The 11,734-nt window shown below is 41.6% G+C and overlaps 1 protein-coding gene across 1 annotated transcript; it reads right to left on the bottom strand.

The window, feature by feature from the left end:
• Positions 1–4,834: 4,834 nt before the first annotated feature.
• On the bottom strand, positions 4,835–8,406 carry drd1a (dopamine receptor D1a). Its single transcript, XM_068325843.1, has 2 exons — positions 8,317–8,406; positions 4,835–7,791 (listed from the first exon to the last, which is right to left on the bottom strand). Exons 1-2 carry the CDS (start codon positions 8,361–8,363, stop codon positions 6,666–6,668), a joined length of 1,173 nt encoding a protein of 390 aa, XP_068181944.1. The 5' UTR covers positions 8,364–8,406; the 3' UTR covers positions 4,835–6,665.
• Positions 8,407–11,734: the final 3,328 nt, after the last annotated feature.

Genomic DNA, 11,734 nt, shown 5'->3' with positions numbered 1-11,734 from the left:
GGAATCTCTCAGAGTAACATATTGTTGTAAGGGCCAGGTTATATCATCTTTCTGTCCCTGGTGATGCATTGTGTTTCCTAAACAGCCTCTGGCAATAAACAACAACAAATGTCACTTTCTTTCTTTTTACTCCGGTAAAATCTATTTTAAAAAACTACAACTTCAAATTTGTGTTTTTAAGAGTCTGATTGTTGTACTGATATGTTTTAAAAATAAATCATTGTATGGCATCACCTGCAGTCGTCACATGACCTGCTCTGTTTCTGATGCACTCCACCCATCTTCAGACAACCGCCTCACCATTTTCCTGCATAGTTCTCGGTGTCATTGCGTAGCTCTGTCAGCTCCTGCTGTTGATGTTGTGCTCTTAAAAAGATAAGACACATCTGCTCTCCCCCACAAGCTAGCTGATTAGCATTTGCATCGTCACAAGTCACCCATGAGGCATCCTACCAGCGTGTGCATCATTAATAGACCGATCTCCCCTCAGAGCCGTCTCTGCCAGACAGCACCTCTCTAGCTGTGGATTGAGTGGACATCACTCCAGTGGAAGACAGTATTTATCAGCCAGCCTCATTTGCACCCATATTATTATTCACCACATAATTTGATGTGCTTTCACTCACATGGATTAGTGTCCATTAAACATGCCTCACTGATTATTATTTTCCACCCTGTAGTCTGTGATAGGCTCAAGATTATGCTGATACTGGCAGCTTAGGAGCCAATAACTTCAACCCGTCTTTATTCACTACTAGACCTTAGTATAAGTGAAACATTTCTGGAAACACAGGCAGGACGGCGCTCTCCACTTCCATCATGAAAGCATCCTATGTATTTTGAATATTTAGGTTATATTATAACTTGCAGAGAGCAGAACTTTCAAGTTTGTACTAAATCTCTTCACATCTAATTCACAAGATCAGACACATTTTTGTTGGAGAGTATCTGATGGAACAGGAAGTTGTTATAACTTGAGTGGACGTTGTGCTAATTACATGTATTTTCATACAATTGGTAACAACCATGTCCCGAGGATATTTCTATGTTAACTAGGAGTCGTATCTCCACTTTCTGCAGACAGGAATTCAGCCGTGCTTGACCGGAGTAATTAGATGTACATTTTTATCAACACTGCCCGGCCAAAAAAAAAAAAGGCACCGTTTGGGTTTCAATAAGCAAATTGTAGTGTTATGATCAGGGGTTGCTTTGGTTTGGTCAAGTCTAGGATCAGCAATATTATTCAGCAAGAAAATTAAGTCAGCTGAGTATCTGAATGTACTGAAAGACCAGGCAATCCCATAAATGGATTTTTTCTCCCGGATGGCACGATCGATTGGCCCCCAAAGTCCTGAACTTAACCCCATTCAAAGTCTATGGGATGTGCTGGAGAAGACCTTGAAGAGTGGTTTGACTCCTATCGTCAATACAAGAACTCGGCCAAAAATTTACGCAATTCTGGACAGAGATAAATGCTGTGACGTTGTACGAGGCTGTCGAAACAATGCCGCGGCAAATGTGCACCGCAATCAAAGCTACAGGCAGTCCCACGAAATATTAGAGTGTGTGACTTTTTTTTTGGCCGGGCAGTGTACATTCATTTATATTCCCAACAGATGCTCTCCAGCACCACATCCTGGATAGATTAACGGACATCAACCCCTTCCCAGAATGAATATAGAGCTCTGTTGTTGCTGTTCAACACTATATTTAATCAAATTTATATTTTGACTTATAGGGAAGGATTCCCTGAATGATGACCCCCCCCCCCACACACACACACACACACATACACTCATATATTTTCTTTTCTCTCATCTCTCTGTCTCTGAACAGCCATCTGTGATTCTCCCTCTGCTCTTGTTCTCTTGCTCCTTTCCCAGTGGTGAGGTCAGAGGGCCTGTCCTCTCCGCTGGAGCTGGTTGGAGTGACGAATGCAAACACGGCACCGCCAGCGGCCCGTAGCACAAACAGTAAACAGAGTGAGGGTGAAGGAAGAGAGAGGAGGGGTGTGATAAGAAAAAGAAATGAAGAGCACCAATAAACTGACAAAAGCAATAAGGGGATTTCCACTCAAGACAAGCAGGTCAAAAACGTGGGGGTGTTCTCTGGCACAAGATTGGATATCTATTTTTGAAGCATTGGATTGAAGAGGACCTTTTGCAGATTAGATATGTGCTTGTAAATTTTTTAAAAATGTATTCAAGGTTCATAAATGTCTATTCTTCCAAACCTGAAATCAACACCTTTCCCTGTATGCTGCGGTATGGTCTGATCATATCCTTTTAACCCCTTCCTGCTCCATCAGTTGAAAGATAAACACAAAACAACTGTTTATCTCACTATGTACAGTACACAGACAAAGCAACAGAATTCCCATCATGCAAAGTGCAGTCAGTGTCATCGTTGTCGGCACCCAACTGATTCACCAACAAGTTCGTTCTCAATTACACATTTGTTGGTGTCAGTTTAGGTATTAAAAATGCATTAGACTCAAGCACAATTATGATACTTTTGTCAGTGGTGAATAATACATATTTAATGGAGAGCAATACACATTATTGCAAATGGCTTGATTGCATTTTAATTCCCTAAGATCCAGTGTGAGGAGAGAGGGTGGCGAGGAATCATTAACTACATGAAAAATCTTTTCTCACATGGCTAGGTGCTTCCTTCCTGTAAGAAAACATCATGTGACCACAGTGGAGATGTGACAGCAGCCTGTTTTTATGACAACTTGTAGGTTACGTGATATTTTCAGAGCAACCTTCACATTTCTTTTTTGAAGTTGCCACTACTTGATACTTATATAAGGCTCCGTCTCCTTGCCCATTTCTTTCTGTCTCCCTGTCTCAGTAAAACATTTCCCCAGGGCTGGTCATTAGCATCATCTGAAGTCCTCACATCCAACATCACTTCTCACAAAGACAATACCGCTTTGAGAATCCCAGAAATACTGGGAGTAAAAAAAAAATAAATTAAATTACCAAAATACTCATGCATGCATGTTGTGCAATCCAGCGCTACATCACACACACAGTCAAGTCAGTCACACCCAATTCATACTTTACCTCAATACCTCAAATACCACCACACCCTGACCTTAACCACAACACAGAAATGATGTCTCGTCTCATAAAGACTAGTCTTCACACCCCATGGGGACTACCGGTCCATACAAGGTTGATGTTTGTATCACATGAGGTCTTCAAAAAGGTAACAAAAACACACGCATAAACACAGTTGCCCTTTAAAGCTCGCTTTCTCAGGGCCCTGGACTGTCCTTGTCTCTGCGAAACCTCCTCAAGCGTGCCACAGAAAGGGAACAGCAATTAATTTGACTGACATCATTCAGAGTGAAGGCTGAGGTGGCAACCAGACAGTGTGTGTGTGTGTGTGTGTGTGTGTGTGTGTGTGTGTGTGTGTGTGTGTGTGTGTGTGTGTGAGAGAGAGAGACATAGGGAAGAGACAGAATTATCATCACAAAATTTACACTTTTTCATTTTTCTAATGAGCATAAGCTTGATTAAAAATCTGTCATCACAAACTTTTGGGACCAACAAGAGTCTCTCAGAACTCTTAAATCACGTTTAAGTGTTTGCCGTGATAACACACTGCCACTCCAAAACTCATCTCATTCACAGTTTTATGATTATTGAAGAGTAGGCATATTTACACATATAAGATATTCATTATAATAAACAAACCGTCATTCCAAATTCATTATGGATTCAATTACATTTTTTATGCGAGGAATAGCGCGCAGATCGGGAAGGGAATCTGGGTCTCGCAAAATATAATTCATCCATTTCCTTGTTGTCGCTCCGCTCTACCTCCACACATGAACTGCATTAATTTGCCTCTCACTCCCATTCACACATCTGAATAGATAAAGGGAGCGCAAGTTCTTCTGACAGCTGCATTCATTATATAGCAAGTTAGTGAACCAGGGCAGATTTGAATTTACAATCACATCTGCCTGCTTATTTCAGTAGCACGTCAGCTGAGTTGAAATTGATGTCTAGCTTTCAGTTATAGTTTGAGTCGTTCAGTCAGTCCATTTAAAAACTACTTAACAGTAAGCATTAAAAAAACAAAACAAAACGTCAATAGAAAGTCTAACAAGGTGCTGAAGTTGTGGCTTTCCTTCATTTCCAGCTTTTCAGAACTCCAGATTGAGTTTTTCTTTTTGCTAATGATGGCAAACTGAACAAATTTTGAATGAGACACGTTTGAATGGTCCTGTTCAAATTTTACCCTCTTCAAATCTGGTGTGAAAGGTGCTTCAGGAACTTGGACTCATCGCGGTCAAAGAATTACCACACATACAACCCAATTTTCTCCTGCATCCATGACAAACACAAACTGGTGTGATGTGTTCACACAAACAGCCAAAATGCTGACGCTGTGGTTGGATGAATCTGCTCAGAACAAGATCTGTGGGGTCGTTTGAGTGACCAGGTCACAATTTCTGGAGAGCAATGTTATATTTAAGAATAACCAGACATTTTTAAATTGTGTTTCCCCAAACATTTGATCACGTATGAAGAGCTAATCCATCCATCTTCAACCGCTTATCCGGGGCCGGGTCGTCCCATAACTCTTCCGGGGTGATGTGGAGGCGTTCCCAGGACTACTGGGTGTGTGAGGCTTCCGTTAAAGTGCATGAGTGAATGTTGGTGCATGATATAAAAGGTATAAGCATGACAATGTCTAAATAGCAATATACAGTAGAACTATTTACACAAACGCCACTCAGTGAATTCCACAGAAATACCCTTTTATTATTCTGATCAAGTCACAATTGTAGCAGACACATTTGTCATCAATGGAACTCAATGTTTACATTTTTCTGTCAACTAGATTGTATTTTGATTTGACCAAAGTGTTTAATGACATCGATGTAATCTACAACTCATCCTGTTCATGTTTAAACACGTGTTGCTCTGTAGGAATACTCCTGGGTCTTATTTTCAAATTAAATACATGTTCCCAAAGGAAATTGTGGTATGGAGCACTGCTTATGTCGCTGAGCTGATCAACTTAGTTTTCAGTAAAGATATTTTTCTCAACAAGTTAAGGATTAGTTTAGGATTTTCCAAAAATGTTCATTTGCTTTCTTAGAGGAAACTAGACGTGACGATTGATACCATCTCATCTTCACACACAAAATATTAAATTAACGGGAGTTTGTTAGTTAAACATCAAGACTGGAGGCAGAGGAAACCCCTAATTTAGCTATGTAAAAAAATTGATTAAAAAGAAGAACCAAGAAATGGACCAGCACCTGGAAATATAATTTTTTTCCTTGTCACATTTTATTTGGTCAAGGCATAAAAAACAACAAAGAAGAAATCTTACACAGGGTTGTGTTTGGGGACTACTGACTCAAAAAAGTCAGATTAAAAAAAAAAAAAAAAGGTGAAAGAATTTCCCCATTGTTGAACTTTTTCTTTACATGTGAGCTAAAAGGGCATCCGAGGTGACAACCGGATAGTCAGACGTCCGGTTTCAAAGGAAACTTTAGCTGAGCCATGTGTGCCGTAGATTAAAAGACAAAATGGGCAAAAATTAATAAAAACGACTTGAACAGTCTTCTGTAAACACCCATCAGTTCAGAGACTCATTCCCCCATACAACCTTGGGCTGTCACTTCAACACGCACAACAGTCAAAGAGACCACAAGTAAACCAAAACTTTTGTTCCACTTTGTCTCTTTTCCTTAAGAGGTCATCAGCTGTTGTTCATAAAAAATACAAGACACACAAAGCAATATGAGACACTCATCCATAAAACACTTTCTAGCAGTAAAACAAATAATTTATGAGGTGTCTATTGAGTACATTTGGTTTCAAGTTATAATAATTTGACATCAGGATGAGATATAAATAATGATTCTGCACCAGCGTCAGATGCAAGATGTGACCTTCAGTTTGACAAGCTGCATTTTTCACCTCGATTTCCAAAAAGAAACTCTGATCAGACAACTTCTGGAATTTTAAAAATCAGAATTGAGACTAAAACTGGATTCATCTCATCTTGTTTTCATTTTAAGTCAGACGTGGATGTACTCCACCTCCATGTTTGAGGAGGCGGAGACGGGATTCGGTCTGACGCTGCTGGAACACTTGCAGAAAACAGGATGTTAACGCACTCAGCAACAGTATTTCTGTGTGATGTCATGTGATTTGCTGCCGTGTGCTTGCAGAGTTCTGCACTGTATGTGGAGGAGCGTGTTTTGACAGTGTTTGTGTTTGTGTACGTGTGTGTGATGGTAGTGAAGAGAGCAGTGTCTGACAGCATTAGGAAGGGAGATGCCCAGTCATGGGAACATCTATCCCGTGGGTGTGTCAGCACCGCTGTGCTCCCAGCTCCCTGGCACAACAGCAAAGGGTCGGAATTTCAATTCCCCAAATCCCCCCCCCCTCCCAGAAGTTTCTTCCATTTGAAGACAGTATTGCAACAATGGTGAATACAGCAAGATCATTCCTACAGTCACACAGTCGGGCCCCTGGCCCGATGTAAACACAGGTACATATGGGGTCACAATCAATCTCAGTCAGCACACAGAGCAGCATTCTTACTTGAAGTCAATCAGACTGGCTTGTACAGGAACACTTGGACTCTTAGCATTAAGGATGAGTCAGTGTTGTGAGAGTCATGAGTCATTTCTTGTTTAGACTGACTTCCTCCATGTTGTGGCCCCCTGGATATAGTCTGTGGCAGCCCAGCAGGATGGCAAAGGCCTTACGAAAATCTGCATTGAAGGCATAGATGATGGGGTTGAGGGAGGAATTAGCCCAGCCGAACCACACGAACACGTCAAATATGGTGGGGCTAATGCAGGGGAAAGCCGTGCCTCCACTCGGCTGCTCGCAAAAGGGCACCATGCAGTTGAGGATAAAGAAGGGGAGCCAGCAGCACACAAACACCCCCATGATCACAGACAGCGTCTTCAGCACCTTGGTCTCCCTCTTGAACGTCGCTTTGAAAGAGCTCTCCGACTCGTTCATCCTGCAGCCGGTGCTCATGCTGTCATGTCTGTTCTTGGCACTTTCACCCGCTCGCGCCAGCGAAGACATCATCCTGATCTGTCGGTGGGCGATGCGGTAGATCCGGGTGTAGGTAACCACCATGATAGCCACAGGGATGTAAAAGCTTATCATAGAGGTGGAGATGGCATAAGTTCTGTTCAGGCTCGAGTCGCAGTTCTCTGAGCTGTGCAAAGACGTGGCATTGGAACTTAAAAAGTCAGAGGATCCTGGGAGAGAAGTGTAAGATGTAGTCTGGGCCTTGTGCCAGTTGAGCTGCACCGGGATGAAGGAAATGAGTATAGACAGCGTCCAGGCTACACTGATCATCACAAAAGCCACTCTGGGTGTCATCTTCCTCTCATAGCGAAAGGGGCTGGAGATGGCCCAGTAGCGGTCCAAGCTTATCACACATAGGTTCAAAATGGATGCAGTGGAACACATTATATCAAACGCCACCCAAGTGTCACAGAATGACCCAAAGGGCCAGAACCCCACAATCTCCGTCACCGCCTTCCATGGCATCACCAGGATGGCAACCAATAGGTCTGACACGGCCAGCGAGATGACAAAAAAGTTGGTCACTTTCGAGCGCAGGTGTCGAAATCTTATGATTGTAGCACAAACAAGCGTATTTCCCAGCAAGGTGGAGAGGATGAGCAACGCCAGGAAACAACCAATTAGGATGCGGCTGGATGGAGCCTCATCCAAAAACCCAGTGTCAACGACAGTTGTGGCATTCGTGGCATCCATCCCTGAACTGGGTTGAGAAAAGTCAATTTAAGCCATACTGAAGAATCATGCTACAGTAGACATAGTTTACAGTCTGGAACATTCATGTGGTCCAGCTTTGAAACAAATCTATCAATGTATTTTCTGATAAAAAAACGTTTCAACCCTCTGTGCCAGGTATTGGTCTCCTGAATTTGTGAATTAGACTTAACATTATGTGGTTTAGATTGCTGAAGCCGGAGGGGTAACTTAATTCCTCAGTGGACAGACTGAGCTCTTCTTTCCCGAACTGACACAATATTAGGAATTTCTCTGGCTGCTTATGAAACTTATCAGCAGCCCTTTAGACTGAAAACAATTGGGTAAGATTATTATTTAAGTAGAGATAATTTAAAAAAAATAAAAAAGAATGCATTACGCGCACTTCGAAACCCACTCCTTCAACTACAACCATCAGAGCAGGAAAATCCCAGTGAGTAAAACAATCCAGAGTAACACCTTCCCTCTGACCAAACTGCCCTTGTGCTATTTTAATCCCACTAGTGGTACTCACCTCGTACTCGCAGACAAACGATCAGCTGTGGCTTCAAAATGTCTCATCGCTTCCAAAACAACTTCTCAGCGTCCGTCCATAACCCTTCATGTCCAACCGGGTAAAAACAAAACAAATAGGAAAAAAAATGTATGAATATATCCTCAAAGGGATCCGAGCCACTGATTCATCTTGGTCAAAGACCCCCCACCCCACCCCCACACACACACACACACACACATCTCAAGTCTTCAGATGTCAACCATCCATCACCACTCTCACCGCGTCCACGTGCAGCTCCAGCGTTTGCGCCCGAATCCCGCGGATCGTGCGCTCTCCCGCCCCGGCGCTCTGACGTCGTCTCATTCAAGAGAAAGTGAAGTGGGACTACAAGCGTGTCGCGACTGTGGCTGTTTGACCGCCAATAGCGACACACGGTCTTCTATACAGAATGACACTGCAGACGAACACCTGACTTCATGAGCGACCCCTCACGCGGAGCTTGATAGGTTTCATCCAGGTGTCCTTCAAACTCACCGGGGCGTTATGAGCGCGTTCTGCCGATTGACATTACGCGACTCAGTGCTGAGTTAATTAAATGAAAATGAGGGCTTTAAAACTAAATCAGGACAAAAGCCAAGACGTGCAGCGGCAGCGTGTCGCTGAGGACACCTAACGGAGAACGAGAACAACTGTGTCTGTCAGGACACCTGGACACAAACCCAACGGAAGAGGATTTGACTCTTGTGGAAGATTTTAATGAATGGGACGAGATGACACGCGGATTTGTGGCCAATCAGAGGCTGAGATTAGAAACCCGCGTTCATCAACCACCTTCCACCTGTGCCGGTTTTCCTGTGCACACCAGGGTCACCTCCAATAGAAGTGCGTCTTGACGCAGGGTTCACGCCCTGCTTGTGAAACTCCCGGCGTGATCAGCGTGGCCAAAGTTGTGTCATTATTCAGCTGGAGCTGCTGTTCGCACGCAGAGCGTGCCGGCTGTCACTTTACGGTGATGACAAGACGAGAAAAAGCGCGTCAACCTTTTCCCCTGACGGACACCCACAATGTGAGACGTTTAATCTGTGGGTTAGAGCAATGAGACTGATGTAAGGGAATATACGAGTAAAAACGAAAAACAAGTTTTCCTTTTGCCATATTTTATTCACCATCTCTGCCCTGAAACCTTTATTGAACATTTAACTGCTACAGGAAACACGTGTAATTATTACTATAATTATTGTAATATAATTATGGGAAATAATCTATCCAAAATCGATGACAAATGCCTGAATATGTTTTATTTTTGTGGTTTAAGATGTAAATGTCAGGTTTCAGGTTAGTTCTCTGATGTTCGTTTTCCATTATCAGCTAATTAAAAATGAAGCAGTAAAAAACATAATTCTGTCAGAAACAAACTAATGTCACTGTAACACGTGTGCTTCATTCTTTCACAAATTTTTCATGTGTTACCTATTACCTAGTTTCTTCTGACAATCAAACTTTTGAGTGCTGCCTTGCTTCGAGGACATCAAAGGGGGGTTGGGAATTCAGGAGGTCAAAGTTGAGTCCAGGGTGTGAAGGCAGCAGAGGTATAGTGCAGCAAACTTTTCCACCTGCCTGAGCTGATCCTTTATCTTGTGTCTCATACACGTTTGGGAGGATGCATTTCAAAGAATCTTCACTTTTTAGAGCACTGCAATTAGAATCAATTTGTTCTCTTCAACATTTAAGATGTGACTACAATCTTGATGTAAAAATAAAGTTGGTATATTCTGTATAATGAATACAATGACATTTGATAACTCTCTAATATTTTTATCTTCAATTCTGTTAAAAAATGGTAAAGACAATGTGTGTAATGTTTCGCAATTGAATATATGCATATCGCAATTTAAATACTGGTAAAAACACCTTGAAAAGTTTGGAACAGAGGCAACAAACACACATGATTGGACCATTCCATGGAGGTTAACTGGCAGCGGGTGATAACATGACTGGGTTTGGTGAAGGAATCCTACTAAAGGCTTTGTAAAAATATAATTTATTTAACAATCTGGTATTATTTTGACAATGTTGACCTTGGAGAGCAGCTCCTTCTTTTCACTCTTCATTCTACTCTCGACTCAAAAATGTTACCATATTTTCAAAGGAGGCTAAGCAGATGCGCAGATGCTGGATCACTGCAGGGGAAACTTGTAACTGGATGCTGTTGAGGGACCAGTGTTGCGTTTTCTGACTCAGATTTAGAAGTAAAAAGAACACATGAACATGTGAAAGTCAGCTTAGAAATTAGATTTGTTTTTAAGATAAGTAAATGTTATCTGAACTATTTCTTCAGTTTGCCCAAAGGTCTGAGCCATAGATTTATCCACAGACCGACACATAATCAGACGAACACTTTGCTATTCTTGCTGCTATATTCCTGATTAGTTTTGGAAAGATATGAAGGTTCTACAACAGAGCCATTATTTATTGTAATGAGAAATTCTTTTGAAGAGGTGGTCCTGACTTGATTTGTAAATAATCACTGAGGCAAAAATGACAGAAATAGCACAATATTTCTGAAGTGCTTTGTGCAGTTTCATGTAAAAAATAAATTGAAATAAATAAATACATATAAATACTGCAAATAAATAAATGTATTTCTTTCTTAAATTCAATTTAAATACAAACTCACTTCAAATCAATACCTAACACATTCAGTGGTCATTTAAGTAGGAACAAAGTAAAGCTAGTAAACAATGGAAGGTCAATTGAATTGAAAACCAACAAATTGTTCACGTGTATACTGTGTTACTTGTCAAGCAAGAATATTTGTTTTCCTGTTGAGCTTTCTGAAGAAATTAATATATAACCTAAACGGCCTCTGACTGATTCTTATCCGTGGCATTTGGCATTCTTGATCTCTCTAGAGGAGAAAAACAGAAGGATTGGGTTTACGTTGCATCATGACAGACATAACTAACTAGTTATCAAAATGAACTCAGTATCTGTGAAGAAATCTGATCCTGATTTTGTGGCCTAACCTCTTTATATGGTCCCATATCCTCCAGGTTCATCTGAATTTCTTGGAGACTATCCTCATAGTCTGTATGCACTGTGATGTTGTTGAGAATGTCCTTCAGCTCCCTGACGACGACCCCCACACACAAGAACTGCAAAGAATAAATGACAAGTTTGACAAATGCAAATAAAAATGTGTTTTTGTGAAATGAGCTCGGTTCAGATTATATGGTTTAGTGTTTGAGGTGAAATACTTACGGGATGTCTGCTCATTGGTCTGGATGGCACGAGTATCTGATTAGGCTAGAGGGACGTAAACGGTATTCATTCAGCGGAATATCTGACAGAAGACTTGAAGGTGCTGAAGACGTGAATGAAAAAAAATGGAAGTGCTATCACACCATTGTATCATACTTACAGATATTACAGATGT

Source organism: Antennarius striatus, chromosome 10, assembly GCF_040054535.1.
Source record: "Antennarius striatus isolate MH-2024 chromosome 10, ASM4005453v1, whole genome shotgun sequence".
Classification (NCBI taxonomy): Eukaryota; Metazoa; Chordata; class Actinopteri; order Lophiiformes; family Antennariidae; genus Antennarius; species Antennarius striatus.
The sequence above is the reverse complement of the archived record's forward strand: the minus strand, read 5'-3'. Positions and strand labels throughout refer to the sequence as shown.

What these genes read in the sequence shown, in the direction of transcription:
- drd1a (XM_068325843.1), bottom strand. Translation starts at nt 8,363, where the DNA reads ATGAGACATTTTGAAGCCACAGCTGATCGTTTGTCTGCGAGTACGAG. An exon ending in CGTTTGTCTGCGAGTACGAG is followed by an intron (nt 7,792 to 8,316) that starts GTGAGTACCACT and finishes TTCTCAACCCAG; the next exon opens with TTCAGGGATGGATGCCACGA.